Source organism: Piliocolobus tephrosceles, chromosome 6 (assembly GCF_002776525.5).
Source record: "Piliocolobus tephrosceles isolate RC106 chromosome 6, ASM277652v3, whole genome shotgun sequence".
Lineage (NCBI taxonomy): Eukaryota > Metazoa > Chordata > Mammalia > Primates > Cercopithecidae > Piliocolobus > Piliocolobus tephrosceles.
Window position 1 is genome coordinate 55297970 of NC_045439.1, and position 23726 is coordinate 55321695.

Below are 23726 nucleotides of genomic sequence, written 5' to 3' on the forward strand. Positions count from 1 at the left end.
GCTTTAATTCTCAGTTTTGGTGGGTTTGGAATCCCACCAAAACTATAATTATAATCTAACCAAAACTATAATTCTCAGTTTTGGTGGGCCTGGAATCTGCACCTGGCTTAGCTGGGTCTTCCGCTTCAGGGTCTCTGGCAAGGCTGCAATCAAATGTCAGCCAGCGCTGAGGTATCATCTCAAGACCCAACTAGGGAAAGATCCATTTCCAAGCTCACTGACATGGTTGTTGGCAGAATTCAGTTCCTTGCTGATTGTTGGCCAGAGGCTGCCCTCCTCAGTTCCTTGCTATGTGGACCTCCCTGACATAACAGCTTGCTTCATCAAAATCAATGAGAGAGAGAGAGAGAGTCAGCTAACAAGGGAGAAGCCACAATCTTATTTAGCTTTCTTGTCATCACTATTGCCACACTATGTTTGTTAGAAGTCACAAAGCCAGTCCACACTCCCGGGGTAGGATTCATACAGGGGAATGAACACTAGGAAATGGGGATCATTGGAGACCATCTCAGAGTCTGCTTGTTCCAAAGCTTATAGCTTAGTACCACGAAATAAATGTTAGTTATTATTATCATGCTGAATTGAGAGATAAAGTAAAACTACAGAGGGCCAGTAGTTTTATATCAGGGACTAACTTCAGATGATGTTGGGCAAGTCAAGTCATGTAATGTCTTTGAACCTTCATTTCATCCTCAGTAAAATAAATTTTTTAAAAAATTTCTGACCCCAGAAAGAATGAGAAAACATATGTTCAAGCATAAATATATTTTTGGAACATCAAATATACAATTCTCCACTCTGAGGAAGCAAACTGCTTTGGGCCAGTTTTCCATTTTGTGTCTGCTCTATGAGTCTCACAGTCTGATGTCTTCACGGTTTTTAGCGTTTGGTCCAGTGGGCCCATAGGAATAAACACCTACGAAGAGCAGTGTGTCTTTGGAGAGTCCTTTAAGGCATTTCCAAGGATTTGCTCCTCCCTTCCTTCCTTCCTTCCTTCCTTCCTTCCTTCCTTCCTTCCTTCCTTCCTTCCTCCCTCCCTCCCTCCTCTTTTTAAATATCTTTGCTTTTAAGGACCCCATGGGGGGCCTGGGAGAGAAAACAGACTATCTGGGAAATTTCAAGCTCTTGATAATAAAAATGGTAATAAAATCTCCGGCTCCTGAGGCTTCGCAGAGGGGATGTTTATGGTGGATGGGGTTCCCCTTCTGCGCAGCTGGTTTCGAGGTTGTGCGGTTTCCAGTCCTGCGGAGCAGCTCAGGTTACCGCCTCCGTGGCCACGGGGGGAGGGCAGCTCCGACGGCCGCAGCAATGGGCAAGAGATCAGGGTCTTCCCATCCCCGCGCCTCGCCCATTTCTGCCTGGTGCCCAAACGGGATGCCTCATCCTACTCCCCAAACGGAGCGGATCACACACAGTAGCGTTTCATGGTCTTTCCTGCTGCGGTTTTCCCGGGGGCAGGTATTTCCAGCTGCCGGCCTTCAGCAAGGGGACAGAACTTAGGAGTCAGCCCTCTGACTTCGTACAAAGATTCGCTTCTCCTCAGGGCAAATCTGGGTGGGGCGAAGCGGCCGAGGGGACCACCACAATGTCCCTTTGCTTCTCGGATCGATGGCCGGGCCTCCAGGGCCAGGGGCACCCGGGACCCCAGGGCAGGGCGCAAAGTTCATACCGCAACCCCGCCACCCGCCCGCGCCCTGCCAGCCTGTTGGGGCCAGAGCTCGCAGGCCAGCAGCCGCGCTCGCCCCCGCAGGGTCCCCTTGGCGCTGAGCTCATCTCCTGCAACGCCGCTGCCCCAGACCTTGCGGGCCATTTGGTCCCGGGGCTGGGGCTCGTCGGGGCTGCGGGGCAGCCCGGATGAGAGGATGACCCAGGAGCTCCCTAGGGGCGGAGTGGAAGGAGCAGCTCCGGGCAATCCTGGCCAGGAGCTTTTACCCCGCCAGCCGCGCTGCTCCCGCTGCCGCTCGCTGCCTTAGAAAACTTAACGAGAACCAGATGTGGTGGCCTCTGCCGAACTTTCTCAGAGCCGGTGATTGGTCCCCAGCCGAGGGCCTCAGCCAATTAGCGTGCTGGGTGGGCCTGGAGTCCCGCCCCGCCCAGTCGCCCGCGTAGATCCAGGTTCGAGGCTGGCGCGGCGCGGAGAGTGGGCTGGAGGCCGGGGCGGGACGCGCTGTGTAACGGGGAAGCGCACGGCCGAGCGAGCATGGAGGGAGACCGGGTGGCCGGACGGCCGGCGCTGTCGTCGTTACCAGTGCTGCTGCTGTTGCTGCCGTTGCTGCTGTCGCGGGCCGCGGCGCTGCACCCAGACGAGCTCTTCCCACACGGGGAGTCGTGGGGAGACCAGCTTCTGCAAGAAGGCGACGACGAAAGCTCAGCCGTGGTGAAGCTGGCGAATCCCCTGCACTTCTACGAAGCCCGATTCAGCAATCTCTACGTAAGTTCAGCCCCCTCCTGGCACTTTTCCCGCAGCTTCTTCCCAGGGGTCGCTCTACGGAAACCCTGCCTCCAGAGGGGAGGAAACATCCCCCACGCCCGGAGCCCCCCAGCACCCTTGCGGTGGGACCCGGGCAGAGCGATGCCGCTGCCTGCCCCGCTGCTGAAGGGGAACAAGAATGACCTGCAGGGGAGAGCAAGAATTGTTCGCAGCCACGTACGCGCCCCAGGCAGAAAAGGTGGCGTTGCTAAGGGCGGCCGGCGGGCTTTGCAGTTAGGACCGCGAAAAGGCTGTGCCCGTCTGCGGAGCTGGGGTGTTCCCTCCTCAGACCTGGCGGCTTCCTCTCCGGGGACATGGGGCTCCGGGGTTTTGAGAGGAGTGAGCAGATAGGTAAACGAGTTGTAGGGCGCCTGGACCTATTGCACCGCGGTTGGCGTAAGGGGAGGTGGGACAGTTGCAAAAGTTGCGCTTGTTTCCCTGAATCCAGACTCCCCCCAGCCGGTGGGGAAGGGGAGGCTTTTTGCCTAAGTGAGTTCCCTTCCCTCCCTGCGCGACAGGGTAGCGTCCTTGGGCTTGAGCGACCGTCACCTTTTTGTCCCTGTCCTCTCCCAGGTGGGCACCAATGGCATCATCTCCACTCAGGACTTCCCCAGGGAAACACAGTATGTGGACTATGATTTCCCCACCGACTTCCCGGCCATCGCCCCTTTCCTGGCCGACATCGACACGAGCCACGGCAGGGGCCGAGTCCTGTACCGAGAGGACACCTCCCCGGCAGTGCTGGGCCTGGCCGCCCGCTATGTGCGCGCTGGCTTCCCGCGCTCTGCGCGCTTTACCCCCACCCACGCCTTCCTGGCCACCTGGGAGCAGGTGGGCGCTTACGAGGAGGTCAAGCGCGGGGCGTTGCCCTCGGGAGAGGTAAGTGACCAGGGGTATTTGACTGCTGAGGAAATTGAAGGATGGGCTTGAATTCTGGGGCTGCAACCCAGGGACTGGCTTGGAGTTGTTTCTGAGCTTACTCTTGCACTGAACCTGACGTTGGAGGCAGCAGGGCTGGAGGCTTGGAAGTGAGGAAAGATATTGTCTCTAAGCATCTTCTGAGACCCTGGCAGGTGGTCACTCCATTGAGAAAAATATTGCTTACGGGATATGAGAGCGGGAGTGCAGATGTGGGAGCCCCTTTGAACATAAGGCAATTTACTGTTTGGTTGCTTATTTTTAGAACCATCTCTAAGTATACAAGTGTTTCTAATTATATGTTCATTGAAGGGAAAAAAATCAGAAAATATAGAGAATTTTAAAAAAGAGAACAACCACTTATTTTCCTACCACTGATAAACATTTTTCTGTGTACATTTTCAGAGTTTTTTCTTCTGTATATCTTTATTGCTGTCCATTAACAATGATGAGTTTACACTACACGTACTGTTTTATAACTTGCTTTTTTCACAGAATAGTATATTGTGAATATGTTTCAACGTCAATAAATGTATTTGTACAACATCATTTATGATGATGCATACTACTGTATCCTGCTATTATCCTGTATAATACAGAAGGTTTACCACAGTTTACTCAACCAGTGCTCCCAGGGGCCATTAAGGCTTTTTCTGATTTTTCATTATTATAAATAATAGCATGAATTACTTTTTAAAAAGCTAAATCTTTGCACATGTTCTTAGTTGACATTCCAGGAAATGCAATTGGTAAGTCAGAGAGGATGCACTTTTGGTAAAGTTCTTGAGAACTTCTGCCTAATTGCCTTCCAGGTACCAGTCCACATGTTCCTTAGTTTATAGGAGTCTGCCCTCAATGTGCTTTACAGTCTCTAGCTGCGGAAAGTAAAAAATCCCAGGCTCCCGATCTTTAGTCTTGTCATCAACATTTGAAGTCCTCCAAATGGATATGAGTGGGGCCAGGGTGGCTTGGTAAATGGCGAACTGCCTCATTCCTGAAGAAAGTAAGGGCTTCCTTCTATGAAATTAGACCTGAATCTAAAATGCCATACTCCAAGGGCTGAAACCATATGATTCATTTCAATTTTAACTTACGGAAATGTTTCTTCACTATAGAAGGATGATACATGCCCACTGTTAAGAGATGAGGTTACGTGCCCATGTCACTGATCTCTATCTTGTAAGGATGCTGTGATATATATCTTTTATATGAGGACTCTTTATTTTTTTAATTTTTGAGAGTACATAGTAGGTGTATATATTTACGGGGTACATGGAATGTTTTGGTATAGGCATGCAATATGTAATAATCACATTTTGGAGAATGGGGTATCCATCCCCCCAAACATTTATCCTTTGTATTACACACAATCTAATTACACTCTTAGTTATTTAAAAATGTACAATTAAGTTATTATTGACTATAATAACCTGTTATCACAGGTTATAGTCATCGTGTTGTGCTATCAAATGGTAGGTCTCATTCATTCTCTATTTTTTTTTTTTTTTTTTTTTTTTTTTTTTTTTTTGGTATCTGTTAACTGTCCCCACCTTCCCCTGACCCCTACTACCCTTCCCAGCCTCTGGTAACCATCTGCTTACTCTCTTTGTTGCATAAGGACTCTTTAAATGCAAGGTTTTTGGAATTAAAACTTTTGTCTGGTCCTTTTTTGGGGGTGGGGGAGGTTTAGGGTAGAAAAGATTTGTAAATTCCAACTCTCTTTTACTTTTCTAATTAAAATCCACTTGCAGACATTGCCATGTGCTAGTTGGCTTCAGAATGTTTCATGAAGAAAGGAGGATTCTGTTTGGATAGGGGATGTTCTTTCAGTTACCCGTGTTGAAGGTTCTTCTGGTATTTTAAAGAGCTCTGGAACTTGAGTTCTTGTTTTAATAGTTCTTTGGAGATAGATTTTGGCAAACAATGATGTAATTTGCTTGAAGGACTGAGTTCTACTTGGCCTGCTTAAATTTTGGCTTACTAACCTTATATTGCAAAGTTACTGGCAACTGGAAGATTCAAAGCAATGGCATCTTTGCCATTAAAAACAATCGCAGTTGGTGCCCGTTTTCTCCATGGATATTCCTGTCAAGTGTGACCAGATGTTGCAGCTGATATTGCAGGAATGTCAAGGTGTAATTGTATCTGAAAAAAATGTGAACAAATAGTGTTTGTCAACTCAGTAAATCTGAGATTTCTTAAACTGTCATAGGTAGTTCACAGAGCAAAAAAGTTATGGTGTAGACCTTTGAAATACTTACCAATGGGAGACGTGGAGGACTAGTGTTTACTTTAGCTGTGCTTTTTTGGGGGAAAGAGGAGTGTTTTGTTTTTGTCATTTTAGGGATAGGGTTAGAGACAACTGGGTTATATAGATCTCTGTGGTGTGGGGAATGTTTTGTTTATCTGGAATTTCAGTTGGGTTGAAAGGGATAAAAAGAATGGATATTGAGAATGAGGTAGCAAGAGAGATTGTTCTGAGCTAGAACGTGACCTGGGAGTAGGTTGAAAGAGCTGGGCCCAGAGAAATGGATGAAAGAGTCACAGGCCGTAACATAAGACAGATGAGTGGAAGGTTGCCTGCTATGGTTGAATATCTGTCCCCTCTGAAAACTGTGTTGAAACTTAATCCTCAACGTGGCAGTATTGAGAGGTAGAGCCTTTGAAAGGTGACTGGGTCATAAGGGCTCTGCCCCCATGAATGGGTTAATTTATTCATTCATGGATTACTGGATTATCATGGAGTGGGACTGGTTGCTTTATAAGAAGAGGAATTGAGACCTGAGCTAGCACATTAGCACACTCAGCTTTGTTGCCACGTGATGCCCTAAGTGCCTGGCACTCTGCAGTTACCACTGACCAGAAGGCTGTCACCAGATGTGACCTCTCAACTTTGGACTTCTCAGCCTCCATAACTGTAAGAAATAAATTCCTTTTCTTTGTAGATTACCCAATTTCAAATATTTTGTTGTAAGTAACAGAACACAAATTAAGACATTGCCTAATGGAGGCCTCCACGTGGTTGGGGACTGAGACATGTTGACTTGGTTCAAAGGTGATAGTCGTTGATGGAGGTGGTTGGATTTCACAGAGAAAATGAGAGGTAAAAGCAGGACTTTTTGTAGCTTTTTGACTTCTGGAGACGAGGTTTAGAAGAGGGGAGGTCTACAGCCTATGCAAGAGAGTTCAGCCTGAGTCTGAGATATCACTGTGAAGACGAAGAGAATAGAGACATATATGGAAATTGGTTAATGCTGAACCATATATGGAAATTAGAAATGCTGACGTTTTGCTGAAGAGTATCAGGAAGGATATAGTATTAGGGATGTGATAGTACCCAGCATTTGTCTTTGAATTTTTGGCAGGATCTGTAGGATTTAGTGCAGTAAAATAAATGAGAGACAGTCCTGCATGTGACAGTGTCCTGCAGGCAGTGGGAGATGAAGAACTTCACTAAGGAATGGAGGTTAGTGTTCACAGCAAACACTGGAGGCCAGACCCAATGATCCTACAGCTCTAGAGGACATGTGTTCCTGAGGAAGATGACAAAGAGAACTTTGTGACCCCTATAAGAGTCACCCTAATGCTCCATTTTCATTTTGATAATCTTCTATAGGCAAGCCCCTTGAAGAAAAGGATGTCACTATTCTGATTTTTGGCCAGATAGCTGCAGTTAATTAAATGAATTGCAAAAGTTAGAAATTCTTAGAGGGGTGTGTGTTGTATGCATCAGCCTGACTCTGATGAGTGTCACTTCAACATTGATTGGGATGTCCTGGGAGGAAGAGTCAGGCTCTGGTTTCTGCAGAGGGCTCTGGCTTTTCTCTCTTTCTGATAACAGGGCCTGCAGCCACTCACCCTGATCCTCTCTGTGCTGCTCCTCTCCCCGTGGAGGCCCCTTTCTCCTCTCTGGGATCCTGGGGGAGCTGGGAACCAGTGACTCGTTCGTCGGGTTTGGCAGCCCATCTGAGGGCTTCTCTTTGGAGACAGAGACTGTGCGGCTCTTGCAGAGGCTTGTATCTAGGAATGCGAGGACCTTTCCTGTTTGGAAGCTAGTCAAGGAGTTTTTTGAGAGGGGGAGCCCTTCAAGACTTCATGAAGTGGGCTCTTTAGCAATTAGATGTAGAATTTTGTAGAACTAACTGAGAACTTTACAAGTGATGATTTAGTGTGTGGGTGGCTTTTAAACAGCCAAACTCCTCTGGCGTGTACTTTGGGATCATAAATTCTACTTAAAAGGAAGTTATTTCCTTCCTCTGATATTTGCCTATTTTGGTGGAGACAAAGCAATTAAATACTTGCCACCCATAATGAGTGCTCATCTCAAGGATAGTATATAGAAGATGTTGAGTAAATTTTAATTGAAATGAGTTTGTTGGCTGGTTGGCTGAATGAATGAATAAAATAAAGTGCTAAATGCCCAGAGTGCACAGCAAAAAGCCAGACTCTCCTCTTCACAGCTCTGTTTACTTCTCTCGTCCCCCCTTCCCCATCTCCTTCAATTCTTCACAGTCTCTACAACCTCCTTATCTTATAGAATTTCTCTAAATTTAGAACAGGATTCTCTCCTGTTTCACATTTATTATGGGAGATCGGTGCCAGGAGCTTTGAAAGCTTAGCTTTTTACAATGGGTTTTTTTTCTCCTTTCTCGAGTACTTTTCTTTCCCTAGTAGATTTTTCTTTATTCTGACTAACGCACAACTCTGAAGTTATTGAGTCCACATTAGTTGATGATGTAGACTATCTTATGGTTAGACATGAGGCAGAACAGCCTTTGTTTATATTTGGCAGTAGTTGTGGCTTCCTAGCATTGAGAAGCTCTAAAAACATTTCTTGCTTTTTGTTTCTGGAAAAGTCAAGCTTTGCTGATGAACAATGAACAACTGGAACAATAACAAATATACTAGGCACCCTGTTACTTTGTGAGTTGAATGAATGAAAGAAGCAAAGCAAGATGTTGTTTTTTCTGGGTTAGAGAACCAAAAGAATGGCTGATTGTATTTTATTTGCTCTTGAAGAGTGTGTTACATCTATGTTTCTTTGTCCTATTAGCAAAACCTCAAAACCCTACCTTGAAATTAAACATTGAAAGGAAAAATTAACATTAGAAAAGAGCTAGCACAACTGTGGGAGTAGACTCAGAACAAAGGGAAGAGCCCATTCCTTCCTTGCTGTTTCCTTCAGTGAAATGTGATGTTCTTCTCTGTGCTCGAGTTTGTCTGTCTAGCAGAATGGAGAGGTAATGATACTTACCAGCAAATAATATTTCTAAGAGTCACATTATTTATGAAGTAAGTTGTGTTTTAAAAATACCTTTCCAGTTCCTTACTAAATTGTAAAAGTAGTGTGATTTAGTGAGAGAGAGAGTTTCAGAGGCCTAAACATAACACCTTTTTAGAGAATCAAGCACTGTTAACAGATCTTTGGGAGGAGTGGTCGCTGAATGAAGGTAAAGGCAAAAATCTCATCTTGTTGAAAACATGAGGGTAGACGGAATGTTAAGGAGTGATCCTATAAGGACCTGAGTGTTGAATTGGCAGCGGATTCAGGCTCCTGGTCTCTCTCTGGTCTGTGTTGGCTCCTGCAGTGTTTATAACATTCACCGGCTGCCTCTGTGACACCTCCCAACCCCCACCCTGAGGTCCTGGACACACACCCCCGCCTTCTGTGGCCTCTACCACCTTCTCCAATGACTTTCCTACAATTTCAACCATGACTGTTTCCCTGTCCTTCACCGTGAGACTCTCCTGGGCAGAGTCTGTCCTTTGCTCCTTCGCATCCTCAGCATCAAGCATAATGTCTGGTGCTTAAGTAAACACTTGGCTGTTTGAATTAGTGTACAAATGAATAAATGAATGGTGTTTACAAACATATAAACAACTAACCAAGCATAATGAGGTGAATGCTCACTGGAGATGCTCATAAAGGCGTTACAGAGGTTCAGAGAACAGAAATCATTTTATAATCACAAACACCTCCGAGTGGCAGCATCCATGAGCAAAGTGTAGAAGCATCCAAGGACATGGTGCAAATGGGCACTATTAAATAGTCTGACAAAGATGCAGTGGAACTGAGCCTGGGAGGGACGTATGCAGCCAGGTTACAACTCACCTTGAATGACATGTTGAGGAGGGGTTAGGGTGTCCTAGGGTGCAGGCTGTAGAGCTGGCTGGCCCACCACCACATACTTGCCACCTGACCTGGGGAAGACCTATTAGTCCCTGTGTCTTTTTCTCATCTGTGAAATGAGGATAACCCGATGCTCGTATGAAAGGGTAGATGGAAGAGGAAAGAAAGTGAGGCTGTGAGAGAGTAAGGAGGCCTTTTGACCAAGTGGGCCTAACACAGTGCCGGCCCATAGTGGGCATAAATGGATGAATGGATAAATGAATGAATGAATGAATGAATGACGCCAATGAGAGATGCCGAGTGCCTAGGGTTATAAACTAGGGCAGTGACTGCAGGATGGACAAGTTAATTTTGCTGATTGCTCTTAGCGCTGAAAGAGGTTTGGATGAGAGAAGTTTGAAACCTTAAAAGTGTATATATTTTTAACCTACGTTTTACCTATGCGTATTTCAACTATTAATCTAAATTGAAAATGGTATTTGCAATAATAAATAATATCACTTATGAAATTATATTAGTAACTTGAAGAGGAAATTTTAAAGAAGACGACATTTAAAAACAGTTTGGAGGAATCCTGAGAAAGGGGAAAATTCTTTGCACTTTATGGTGCTTTGCTTGCATTCTATTTCTTTCTTTGTTTATTTGTTTTTTTACAGGACATTTCTCTCTCTCTCTTTTTTTTTTTTTCTCGCAGCTGAACACTTTCCAGGCAGTGTTGGCATCTGATGGGTCTGATAGCTACGCCCTCTTTCTTTATCCTGCCAACGGCCTGCAGTTCCTTGGAACCCGCCCCAAAGAGTCTTACAATGTCCAGCTTCAGCTTCCAGCTCGGGTGGGCTTCTGCCGAGGGGAGGCTGATGATCTGAAGTCAGAAGGACCGTATTTCAGCTTGACTAGCACTGAACAGTCTGTGAAAAATCTCTATCAGTAAGTAACATTGAGCTGAAGCCCTTTCCTATTTGAATAGAAGGACTTTTAGGAGGTACCTGAGCACAAGTGACCATAAGACCATTAAATAATATCTTGGTGGCTTCTAAGCAAGGCATCAAGTCAAAACCGAGAGACTAGATTAAACCCTGGAAGGATCAAGTTCACCAAAACATAAAAGGTCCTTTATTTTTCCTGCTCTATTGGGTATAGATACTGGAAACAGAACAGTATGTGTGTATATTTGTAGAGCCACTGAGGCTTGATATGAAAAACATTGCTCTTGGAACCACATAAAAATACCCAGTCATAAACCACCCAGTTTGAGGTTTTCTAGATTAATCATTTCACAGGAGGAAGTACTGTGATTTAGTCTTTTGGACAGATACTGTTAAACATTAAATTGAGTAATGTAATTTGCAGGAAAAATAACTAAGATTTATAGGTTTCCGGAAGTCTGAGGATGTCTCTCTGGCTTCATTACCTAAAGTGAATTGAACCCATTCCTTCAACTCATCAGTGTCTGCCCATAATGGGCATTTAGTAAATAGATGGATGAATGAATGAATGATCCAGAGGGCTTACTTAACTAGTGTAATAATAAGCTCTTCTGCATTTTGCCAGTATAGATAGTGCCAGTAGGATATTCATTGACTTCAGGTTTTTTGTGGGGGGTGTATGAGGGGGATAGGGGTGCCCTTGCTTTTATTCATTTCCTGAATACAGAAGCCAGACAGAATACATTGGTTACTTCCTGGCCTCCATTAACTGCTTCTCGGCTTCATTTAATCAGTTCTGGGTAGGTATAGAAACACCTCATACTTTTGCATGCCATCTGCTCTGCTCGGCTACCAGAAAGAGACCACTATAGCCAGATTTGGTTACTCAGAGCTGACATTTATTGAAAACTTACTATTTGCCAAGCATCATGCTAAATACTTTCCAGATGTTATCTTAATTAAAACTCACAAGAATTGTAGGTTAGTACTACTATTTTCCCAATTTTACAGAGGAACTTACGGAAGTTAAATAAATTGCCTATGATCTCAAAGTTAAGTGATGAAGCCAAAATCCAAGCTCAAGTCTGGAGTACTGAACTACTTATTTTATCTTGTGCTGAGTCCTTGTTTCCTTTCCCATCCTTATGATCCACACTGGGCATCTTTAGGGCTCCATCTAGGCTGCCACTTAGTCTGGACTCTGGAGCAAATTCAGTTCCTTACTTTTCCTCCTCTGGTTCCACCCTCCTCTTCTACTTGGGAGCTCATAGATTTATTATTCCTCAGGCATTATAGAGAGGTGACAATGGCCAAGCACATGGAATACAAAGATTTCTAAGACACTGGTCCTGCACACCAGCAGCTTGTACCCTATTAGAGTTGATAGACAAATAGATCAACAATTACAGAGCTCTGGGTAAGTGCTGGCGTCTACACAGGAGACAGGAGACAGTGGGGCCAGAAGGCCTGTGGCAAAAAGCAGTTGTGTTCCCTGAGCAGAGCTGTAAAGGTCTCTTGGAACTAACACCCACCATCACGTGTGACACACAAACACACAGACGGCATTTCCATCTAACCCCTTTCATGCCTTCCTTCGTTGTTATCTTTGATACTTCCCAGAAATCTCTGAATTGCTTGGCGAAAGCAGGGTAAGATATGGGGCCAAATGACTCACATATTTTTCTTTAGTGTAATCCATGCTTAATACAAACAGTAAAGCACAAACAATGCAGAATAATGTGAAATAAAAGAAAAAGTTACCCATAATCACTGCTTCAAGTGATAACGAGTGTTAACGGTCCTTCTCTAGAATTCAGGTATATACAAAACTTTTAAAACCAAAATGATTCTTTTGCTATATAAGTGGTGTTCTCACATTAATATCTTCTTATAGGGGTCTTTCAGTCAGATGTCTGTCTATATTACCATTTTAAGGTTATAAAACATTGTGTCATATATGTATAAAGACAGCTTATTAATGAACATTTCACATATTTCTGATTTTTCTTGTTATAAATATCATTGCAGTAAACAGCATAATAAACATTGCTCACATTCTCATTTCTCCCTAAAATAAATTCTTAAAAGTGGAATTGCTGAGAAAGGGTATATGATTTAGCAGTTGTACATTTCAGATTGTCAAAGTTACCGGTCTTTTCCTTTCTGATTTTGGATCTTGGAGTTATTCTTAGGAAGAACTTCTGTACATCAAAATCATAGAAATGTCCTTCAATATAATCTTCTATTCTACTTTTCATTATTTAAATTTTCAAAAATATACAGAAAAGTGGAGAGAATAACTAAATGAACAGCCAAATGCCCATCACCTAGATTTATACATTGTAAACATTTTGCCATATTCATTTCTTTGTTTATTTAATTTTTTTTTCTTTTCTTTTTTTTTTTTTTTTTTTTTGAGACAGAGTTTCGCTCTTGTTACCCAGGCTGGAGTGCAGTGGCATGATCTTGTGCTCACTGCAACCTCCGCCTCCTGGGTTCAAGCGATTCTCCTGACACAGCCTCCCAGTAGCTAGGATTACAGGCGCCCACCACCACACCTTTCTAATTTTTGTATTTTTAGTAGAGACAGTATTTCATCATGTTGGCCAGGCTGGTCTCAAACTCCTGACCTCAGGTGATCCACCTGCCTCAGCCTCCCAAAGTGCAGGATTACAGGTGTGAGCCACCACACCCAGCTTGTTTAAGTGTTTTAAAGTAAGTCACAAACATCATGCCAGTTCATTGCTAAATGCCTTAGTATGCATCTCTCAAGAGTAAAGTTAGGCTGGGCAAGGTGGTTTTAATCTCAGCGCTTTGGGAGGCCAAGGTGGGAGGATTGCTTGAGCTCAGGCTTTTAAGGCCAGCCTGGGCGGCATAGTGAGACCTAATCTCTACTAAAAATTAACCAAATTAGCTGGGTGTGGTTGTGTCCACCTGTAGACCCAGCTACTTGGGAGGCTGAAGTGGGAGGATCACTTGAGCCCAGGTGGTTGAGGCTACAGTGAGCCATGATCATACCACTATGCTCCAGCCTGGGTGACAGAGTGAGACCCTACCTCTGAATAAATAATTAAGAGTAAAGTTATTTTCCTAGTCAATTATTTTCTTCCTCAAATTTGTCTCACAACTGTGAGCTCAAAGGTCATAAATTATATAGTTCATAATGTTTGTCATACTCTTCCTCTGCAAATTTAAATATGAATTCACATGTGTATATTTTGAAATCATACTTTTCTATATTCTGGAAGGCAAGACAGTAGTTAATAAGTATTCATGATGTGTAGGGCCAGTGATAGGCATTTTATTTATTTATTTTTTTGAGATGGAGTCTTGTTCTGTCATCCAGGCTGGAGTGCAGTGGCATGACCTTGGCTCACTGCAACCTCTGCCTCCTGGGTTCAAGCTTTTCTGCAGCCTTAGCCTCCCAGGTAGCTGGGATTACAGGCACACACCATCACACCTGGCTAATTTTTTTGTATTTCTAGTAGAGATGGGGTTTCACCATGTTGGCCAGGCTGGTCTTGAACTCCTAACCTCAGGTGATCCGCCCACTTTGACTTCCCAAAGTGCTGGGATTACAGGCGTGAACCACCACGCCTGGTCAGTGCTAGGCATTTTAATGTGGTTTTCTCACTTACTTCTCCTAACAACCCAGGGAGGAGGGCATTGTCATCCCATTTTGTAACCCAATTTTCCTTTCTAGTAATAAATTAAGAAATCTAGAAATAAATAAATTAATAAATAAAATTCTTTCTATTACTAAGCTTCCAGATGACCTTGGATTTTTAAAATAAACTCAAATTGGTTACTTTTCCATTATGCATAATGACAAAACCCAGGATAGTGATTTATATATAATTAGAAGGTTTTTTTATTTAGCTTTTATTGGCCATAATCTATATTTTTCCACTTTTTGAAGATTTTATAGTTTGTTTCTAACTTCCAGAGGAAATTTCATAGTTGCAACACCTCTAATGTGATAATAAACTCAGTATCCTCAGAACTTCTGAATTTTCTCTTACTGTCTTTAGTTTTCCTTATTTGCTTACCAATAAACACCAACATTAACTCTTATGAACTTCACAGATACGTATAGCATATTGCACACAAAATCAGTTTTTCTTTCTATGCTTCTCTTTCCCTAAATTTATCACAATAGTGACCACAGCATATACATATACATACACGCATACACACACACATACACACGAGAAAGACATTTTCAAATTGTACTGAAAAATATTATTACTATAGAAATCCACATGAACATGATGAGTACCCACCCAAATGAAGAAAGATATTTTGTTCTTATACAATTCAGTGAATTTTTTATTATCTTATTAGCCATTGACTCTTATTCCTCATTGACTGACTTTTGAGGTAATTTCATTGCTTGGGAGAATTTGAGCCTAGTGTTTTGTATAAATACCAGAGGAGTATACAAACTGGCATTTTCAACATAGCCAGACCCTTGTTCACTCAGGTTTTCCCATATTTTCAGAAATCCTATGTAGTTGTTCTCTTTAGGGTATATCATTGAGTAAAATAATTAAATATTGGGATATTTAGAAACTGAATGGAGTTCATGTTCTTTTCTCATGGAGGAAATGAGAGAGCTGTTTCCAGAAGTCTTTAAAAGACCTCTAAGCTACTGTCTTATTTGCTCCTTAACTTTTTCAGTGCCAAAAAAATTTTTTTAGGTTTTGGCATTTGTATTTCTTTGAATTTTTTTATGTTGACTCACCGTTCTTTGTGGATTAGCGAATTGGTCAGTTCAAGTGAATAAACAATGAAATGTCTTTAATATTCTGTACAGTAATGATAATTCAGATGCTTATTGACTGCAGTGTGTGGTATGGTTTTCAGTCATAATGTAACATAGATGTGTAGAGCATGGGCTTTGGTGTTAACTGAATTCGGATCCAGTTGTCTGTTACAACTTTTGTTTAAGTTACAAGATCTTTTGTTTGTTTTGTTACAAGATCTTTTGACTTTCAGAAGATCAGTTAGCCTTTTAAAACCTATTTTCTCCTCTATAAAGTTGAACATGATCACCTGTAACTTGCAGACTGTATTGAAGAATGTGAAACACTTGGCACAGGGAAGGGGCATCACCAGCTCTTGAAAGTATGTAGTAGTCATTCGAGTGTCAGTATTTGGCAGAGTTTTAAGCATACATTTTTTAAACGTGTTATAAGTTTCCAGACAAGTGGAGGAAGGATGAAACATTCCTACATTCCTTGTTTATTTTCAGATAGCCAGATTTTAGATAAACCATTTGGATTGTAGAGCAGATTGATAATTTGATGGTCTGGCATTCTGTGGCATACAGTTTTGAAACATAATGTTAAATAAAAGGTAGTTCACATCAAAAGTCCAGTATGATCCTTTTAGTTACCGTGTAAGTCTGCTTTTATTTGGTTTTATATACCCGTGAAAACTGAACCTGATCTTAATAGCCTTTCAGGTTTTTTGGTTTTTGTTTTTTTGAGACAGGGTCTCACTCTGCCACACAGGCTGGCGTGCGGTGGTTGCAGCCAAAGCCCACTGTAACCTGGAACTGCTGGGCTCAAGTGACCCTCCCACCTCAGCCTCCTGAGTAGCTGGAAGCACAGGCGTGTGGCACATACCTGGCTAATTTTTTTTAGAGAAGTGTTTTGTAGAGGCAGGTTCTCACTACGTTGCCTAGACTGGTCTCAAACTCCTGGGCTTAAGTCATCCTCCTACTTTGGCCTTGGAAAGTGCTGGGATTATAAGTGTGAGCCACCATGCCCAGCTGTCTTTCAGTTAGTTGTTCACCTTCTAGGAAAGTGGGTGAATGGACACTTGTGTTACATTTGTTACAATGACTGTTTCCTTTTTATTTAGACTAAGCAACCTGGGGATCCCTGGAGTGTGGGCTTTCCATATCGGCAGCACTTCCCTGTTGGACAATGTCAGGCCAGCCGCAGTTGGACGAGACCTTTCCGCTGCCCACTCTTCTGTTCCCCTGGGACGTTCCTTCAGCCATGCTACAGCCCTGGAAAGTGACTACAATGAGGACAATTTGGATTACTATGATGTGAATGAGGAGGAAGCTGAATACCTTCCGGGTGAACCAGAGGAGGCATTGAATGGCCACAGCAGCATTGATGTTTCCTTCCAGTCCAAAGTAGATACAAAGCCTTTAGAGGGTAGGGCCTCTCCTCCAGATTCTGATCTGTCCTCCTCCTTGCATCCAACACCTACTTATTGGCCATTCTATCCTGAAACAGAATCTGCTACCTTGGACCCTCACACCAAAGAAGGAACATCTCTGGGAGAGGTAGAGGGGCCAGATTTAAAAGGCCAAGTTGAGCCCTGGGATGAGAGAGGCACCAGAAGCCCAGCTCCACCCGAGGTAGACAGAGATTCACTGGCTCCTTCCTGGGAAACTCCACCACCGTACCCTGAAAACAGAAGCATCCAGCCCTACCCAGATGGAGGGCCAGTGACTTCAGAAATGGATGTTCCCCCAGCTCATCCTGAAGAAGAAATTGTTCTTCGAAATTACCCTGCTTCAGGTCACACTACACCCCTAAGTCGAGGGACGTATGAGGTGGGACTGGAAGACAACATAGGTTCCAACACTGAGGGTGAGTGCATTAGAAAACTGGGTGCTGAGGTTTCATCTTAACCTTGCTGGTTTTGCATAGAGTTGTGATTTTTCTCTTAAGTGGGTAGGTGAAAAGTTTAGCAAAAAGAAGATTGGATCTAATTTTTAATCCCTGTGTTTCAAGAGATAGAGTAAATTTCCTTTGCCAAATAAATCTTGGCAGGCAGATTCTGTTGGAATCTCTTGATCATTAATAATGTTTTTTTAAAAATACGGGCCTCATGAAGTGAGTGGGGGAAAACTCGGTTTGTTATGCCAGCTACGCTCTCAAGTGTAATGAACTATTTCAGTTTGAAAGTTCAGCAAAGGTAAAACATTTTGTGGCTTCATACACATTCCAGTGAGGGATGGGTTTGTGCTTTTTAAAGTGGTGAGTTGTGCTGGCTCAGATGAACATGCCAGATTCATACTCTGTTGTGGGACAAGCCTAGCACTTCCCTTGGTTGGGGAGATATGCTTGTGATGTGTGGGAGAGGAGAGCCCACAGGGAAAGAAAATGACTAAACACCTGTGTCTGTTGTCATTTCTGGTTCATGGCTATGCAGCTGTGGCATGCACCTCCCTGGAGCCCTGTCCTCATTTCATGACTCACTGATCGGACTGAGAGGCGAGGTGGGAGATGCCGAGAGCAGGCGGTGGTTAATTATCATGGACACGGGGCCTATGTCAGTCTTCTAGTCCTCGTTGAGACTTGTCATGCTGGCTGTTTCTTCCCCATCAGGCATGGAAAGATGTGAATGGGAAACTGACCCAGATTCACTCCCATTTGTTCCAGGGACTGCTCATCTGACCTCTCATAGGAAGAAAGAGGTCAGAGGTGACTGCTTTGTTCTGAATCTCCATGTTTTCCAACCTTTTCTGTTTCCTGTCACTGTTGTGGCAAAAACATGGCTGACCTAGCAGAGAGAGCCTTCTGGGTTCTGTTCTGGTATTATCTGCAGGATATTGCATGGAGAAGTACTAACTTCAGGAGGGAAGAAAATATTTTCTGACTAATGTGGCATTGTATAAGGATTCAAGGGAGTACACTGGTGTCAGCCTCGGGTTTGAATCCAGGCTACCAAGCTTGCTGGGTGATGAAGTAACTTATGTAACCCGTAAGCCTCTGATTTCTCATGACTTTCTTGGGAGGATTCAGTGAGACAGGGTAAGTGAAGTTCTTGGCTTCATGTCTGCACTCACTGGTTCTTAATAAATAGTGGCTGCTGTTACTAATTTTAGAAGATTTAAAACAGTGGGAATGGGGTGGAGGATGGGTAGAGAATGAAGAATGTGCGTATTAAAGAGTTTCGCGTTAATTTGTGCCTAAGGGGCCACATTTCCATGAAGTTGAAGATGTAAATTTTATTGAAAGTCTTTAGAACCTTCAGATCCTTCTGAGAATCTCCAGAATTTAAAGTATGAGTTTCCTGTAAGTACATTTTCAAGCCAAGTATCAAAGATTTTCACAAAGGGATTTGAGGTAAAGATGCATTCCTGAATGGCCTTCTCATTTGTGGGCTGTGATTTCCTTCCCCGGGAAGAGCGTGGGAATATTCAAAAGCAGATCTATGGAGTCATGTATTAAAGAGTTAAGAAGGGACTGCACACCCTGGTTCAGGCTCTGAGAGCTCGAGATCACTGGAGTAAAGGGCAGGAGGCTTCAGGAACCAGCCATACAGTAGAACAGAGGCACAGCTATAACCGCTGTAGGGCATGAACTATGATATTTATCAGCTGCCGGATGCAGTCTACTATAGACATCTTGGTAATGGCAAAAAACTCATGTGAAAAAGCTGGTTAATACACATTTGGGGGGAAGAAATCTAACTAGAAGTTGAAACTTAGACCAAAAAAATCCAGTTTTTTTTTAAAGGAACTTAGGGAAATGTGTGAAGTATAGAAGCATGCAATTGTTAAATACATTTGAGGGGATGCAGTGACCATTTTTTTCACATAAAACATTGGCGGCTCAGAGGTCTATCTGGTAAGTGTGGACTTCCTCTGGGAAGTTGTGGGGTGGGAGTGGCAGAGACATAGAACATTGCCTGGTACTAAGGACCCAGCCATGTGGCAACCGCCTGGCTTTTTCTGCTGATGGAATAGAAAGCACATGGTTTTGGTGCTGGCTGGACTTGACCTTGACTCCCAGCTCTGCTATGCAGTTTGGGGCAAGACATAGAGTCTGTTGGACCCTTGGCTCTCCTCAGCCCTAAAACAGAGTTAATGAAGACCTCATCATGTACTTGCTAGAATTGAAACTGAGCCTGGGAATCACCTGCCCAATACATTTTAGTTTCCCGTTGAAGCTTCAGGGTAGTCATCTTGCTAAACCAAGAAATCAAGATTTAGTTAAAGGCCCAGAAAATATCACTCCTTTTTATATATATATTTTTTTTCCTTAGGGACTCATTTTACAGACCTTTCTTTTTGTTCAGAAATTTAGATTTTTAGATCATATCTACACCAGGCAGGAATGTCCCGGCCACACTCGAGCTCTGTCTTCCTAGGCCACAGAACAGCAGTGGGTGGATGTGCAAGCATGCTTTGTCTGAGGAGTCTTGTTTCCAGGGAGCTCTGGTAGTTTTGTTGTGAAGTCAAAAAGTTACCCAAGCACCTGCCATGTACCTGTCTCTGACTCGGTGCTAGTGGAAGTTTTGGCTGGCATTTGCTGAGTGCAGCCTGCTGCTCTAAAGTGGGAACTTGGCATGCCCTGTGGGGAGTTCGAGACCAGCCTGGGCAACATAGGGAGACCTTGTCTCTATAAAAAATTTAAAAAATTAGCCAGGTGTGGTGGTGCTCACCTGTGGTCCTAGCTAATCAGGAGGCTGAAGTGGGAGGATCACTTGAGCCCAAGAGTTCCAGGCTATAGTGAGCCATGACTGTGCCACTGCATAGCCTGGGCAACAGGGAGAGATACTGCCTGAAAAAAAAAATTGTCCTATAAGGTGGGTACTATCATCCTTTCCATTTTACAGAGATGGAAACTGAGCTTGGGAATACTTAGCGACTTGTCTTAGCAAGGGCAAAGACTGCAACAAAACCATGAAGAAATTAGAGAAAGCTGTAGGGTGACACAGAGTCAAAGGCACTGTCCAGGAGTGTCACTGCTGTTGGGGAAGTCATTGTGAGGAAGGAGGGGCTTGAGCCAGCCAGGCCTGGGGTCAGAGTATGAGAGGGAGAATTTGTGAAAACATGAACAGAGAAGTGACAAGAGCAGAGGTGCAGAGGTGGGAATGAGGAGGGAGGAAGGGAGTGAGACAGAGACAAAGGCTGATTAAGGCAGTGAGGTGAGAGAATTGGCAGTGAGGGCTTCAGTTGCCTGGGACCATGGGACTGCCTGTGTTGTGAGTAGAAAGGAATGAGGTTTACCAATAGGGGTCATAGTTATTCTGAAGCCTGCTGAGGTGGTGCTATACGCAGCTTAATTTAATCTTAGTCTGCATGATGAGTTAGGAGGAAGGACACCTGGCCTTCAGAAACCTCATGTAGTCCCACTCCACTTTTGGCCTTGGGAAAGGCTGCAGGAACATGTTGCAAGCTCGACTTCCACCCTGAGAAGAATTCAAGCAGGTTCTGCTGACAGTGCAACCCTCCAGGTGCCAAAGACCATCCCCTGGGTGCACCTCCAGGTTGCAGAGGGTCTGCGACCAGGAGTCCCCACTGCCCCCCAATACCTGTGAAGACACCTGTATGAGGAGATTCCCCGGTAGAGCCCCTCTCCCTTCACCAGAAGTGAATAGAGCCTGTTAGTGTCATGCCAGCAGTTGTAAAAGGCCACCCCCAGGGTCCCGACCACTGTTTGCCAACAGCATCGTTACATGCCACACACATACATCAAAATTAAACAAACACGAAAACTGGACGAAAAAGCTTTCCACTGTTTTTTCATTATAAAGTTGGATATGGTTTTCCTAGCTAGTCTGTCATTCTGGGAGATGGAAAAACTTAGAAGAATTTGTCCTGCAGTGAAAATGCCCATTCTTTTTGTTTGAGGTAGCGGTAAAAATTGTTACTAGTCGCTGCAGCTGTCCTGAGGCAGCCCTGTGCACGAAGCCTCCTGTGTGCCTCTGTGTTGGCCCAGTGAACCTGGTCCACACCATGGAACCTCCCCTGTGGCTGGGCCAGGGCCCTCCGTGAAGAAGGGCAGGCCGGCCAAGGGCTGCAGACAAGTGCTTAAGTGTTTCTGGGAAAATGAAGATTGAAAGGTGGCTCAGAACAAGTGCAGAGGAGAATTTTCCATTTTTGTTACAAACTCCCAGTTAGGACAAGTCTCAAGTCCTTTGGCAGGGCATTTCTTTCTTTCCTCTGATGTATCCCCACCCCATTTTTCTTTCTATTAAGGACATGAGAAAAGTTAAAAAAAAAAAAAAAAAGCATTAAATGGGGGGAAAAAAGTGAGATTTAAAAAGTCTTCATGTTAAGAATCCTTTAGCAACTATCAAACCTCAGTTAATCCGTGACAAAATGAGCTCATTCAAACCTGGCCAGCCTCCACCTTCCTGCTGTGCCCTGAGGTGCCAGCACACCTCTTTACGGTCTGACTCTCCATGGCAGGAGCTTCCTGGAAGAGTGTGGGACCCAGAGGAGGCCATGGACTAGAAACTGTATTTCTCAAAGTGTGGGCTCTCATCTACCCGCCTCTCACTCAGCTGGGAACATAGTTAAAAACACTGATTTCTAAGCCCCTCCTCCACCTTCTGAACCAGAATCTACATTTTTAAGTCAGCTCACTCCTTCAACTCCTCCAGGCCTCTGCCCAAATGTCTCCTTCTCCCAAGGTCTTCCCTGATCGTACTATTTAAAAGAGCCAAGTGCGCCTGCCCTCTCTCACCCTCTTGTCCGACCCTACCATATTCCTCTGCACTTCAGTGATTCTGATGCCCCCTCAATTTGATGAGATTTAGAGCCAGAAGATTAATCTCTGTGGGCCTCAATTTTCTCATCGATAAAATGGAGATAATATCTTACTAGAATAGGAAGAAGTGCATGAAAATACACTCAAAGCCACGATAGGAAGGGACATGCAAATGACCACCGAAAAGAAAAAGTGCCACTTTTCCTTGGATGTGTTCATTGCACATCTCATCTAGCTGGGATCCAGATCTTGATTCCCAGCCTTCAAGAAGTTCAGCCTCTTTGAGTTTCACTGCAATTCCCATAGAAATTTGAGCAGTCACGTTGGCTGGAGGTCTGGCTTTTCTTGCCCTGGATAAATAGCTGCACATGGGCTCAGCACTGTTCTAGCTCCAGGTTTCCCCTTTCTTCAGGGAAGGGCTATCTGGCTGCTGTGCATCTGTGTTACCTTCACTAAAGAATCTTCACGTGGTATTCTTGTGGATGGATGCCCAAGTGGGCTGAGCTCTGCTTCTCAGATGGCCAGGAATGAGCACGAGAGCATTTCCTAACATTCTACCCACCCCAGGCGCTGCTAATTGGTCAGATTAAATTTGTTAATGACATTAATGAGCAACTTCTAGCTCAGAAATCCAAGGCTTGTAAGTATCCCAAGCTTTCTATCAACATCAATTGGTGTGAGAATCACTTGCGGGGTGGCTAAAGTGTAGATTGCTAGGATGCACCCAGAGAGTGGAATTGGTAGGTCTAAGGTGGGACCTCAGAATTTGCATTTTTAACAGAAACCTCAGGTGATCCTGATGCCGTGGTCCCTGGAATCCACCGGGAGAAATGCAGCTCTCCGTGAGAAGGACTGCATGGTGCTGTGCTGAGGGTGTACGTTGTTATTCACCCCTTGGTGAATTTCCTTGACGCCTCATGCTGTTGTCAGAACTGAACCCCACAAACCTGCTCCTCCTCAGTCTCTCTATCTCAGTAACTGGCAGCTCCACCCTTTTAGTTTCCCATATCAGGACTATCATCCCACATCCAATCCACCAGCAAACCTTCTTGGTTCCACCTTCAGAACATCTAGTGCTTCCCATCTCACTCAGATGAAAGCCCAGATCCTTCCTGTGACCTCTGAGACCCTGCAGGAATGACCCAGGCCACCTGTCCTCTCACCATCCCTCCAACATGCCCACACACCCCTCCTGCCTGACACAGCACCCCGCCTCCCCTCATCTGTGGGGTTCACTCCCACACCTCCTGGCCTCTGCTCAGTCACCTTCTCCCGAGGTCTTTCCTGACCATGCTATTTAAAAGAGCCATGTACACCCGCCCCCTCCCGCCTTCTTGTCTTTCTCTGCTGCATTTCTTTGCACAGCTCTTACACATCCACCCCACTAAGTAATACACCTGTTTATTGACTACTGCTGGGATGTGAATTTTTGTCTCTTTTGCTGCCTGCCATGTCCCCAGTTTCTAGACTAAGGCCAGGTCTATAGTGAATACTCAGTAAATATTTGTTGAATTAGTGAATGAATGAACAACAGTTGTGAGAAGCATTTACCTTTCACCTAACAAGCTGCCATTGTAAATGCTAAGTGTGCAAACCTGTGTGTGCACGTGGGCATGAAGGCAGGTGTGGCAGAGGGATTATAAATGGAGCCTTGCCTGCCCCCAGATTAGGGGCTGATCCATCTTCTTTCCTTCCTGTGGCTGTTATGAAGCTGAAAGAGTGAGTGTGTGTTCTTGGCTCAGTAAGTATCATCCTAAGAATACAATAGCCCACAAAAAACTGTTTAAAAAGACTCCCAGGTTAGCTTACCA

General features: G+C 44.3%; 1 protein-coding gene across 1 annotated transcript in view; it reads left to right on the plus strand.

Moving 5' to 3' along the window:
• The first annotated feature begins 1927 nt into the window (after positions 1 to 1927).
• Positions 1928 to 23726, plus strand: part of NID2 (nidogen 2) — a 64151-nt gene continuing 42352 nt past the window's right edge. The window contains exons 1-4 of the mRNA XM_023222616.2: positions 1928 to 2431; positions 3044 to 3349; positions 10213 to 10445; positions 16313 to 17058. Of these exons, the coding sequence (XP_023078384.2) occupies positions 2201 to 2431; positions 3044 to 3349; positions 10213 to 10445; positions 16313 to 17058 (1516 nt within the window). The 5' untranslated portion in view covers positions 1928 to 2200. The remainder of the gene's footprint in view (positions 2432 to 3043; positions 3350 to 10212; positions 10446 to 16312; positions 17059 to 23726) is intronic.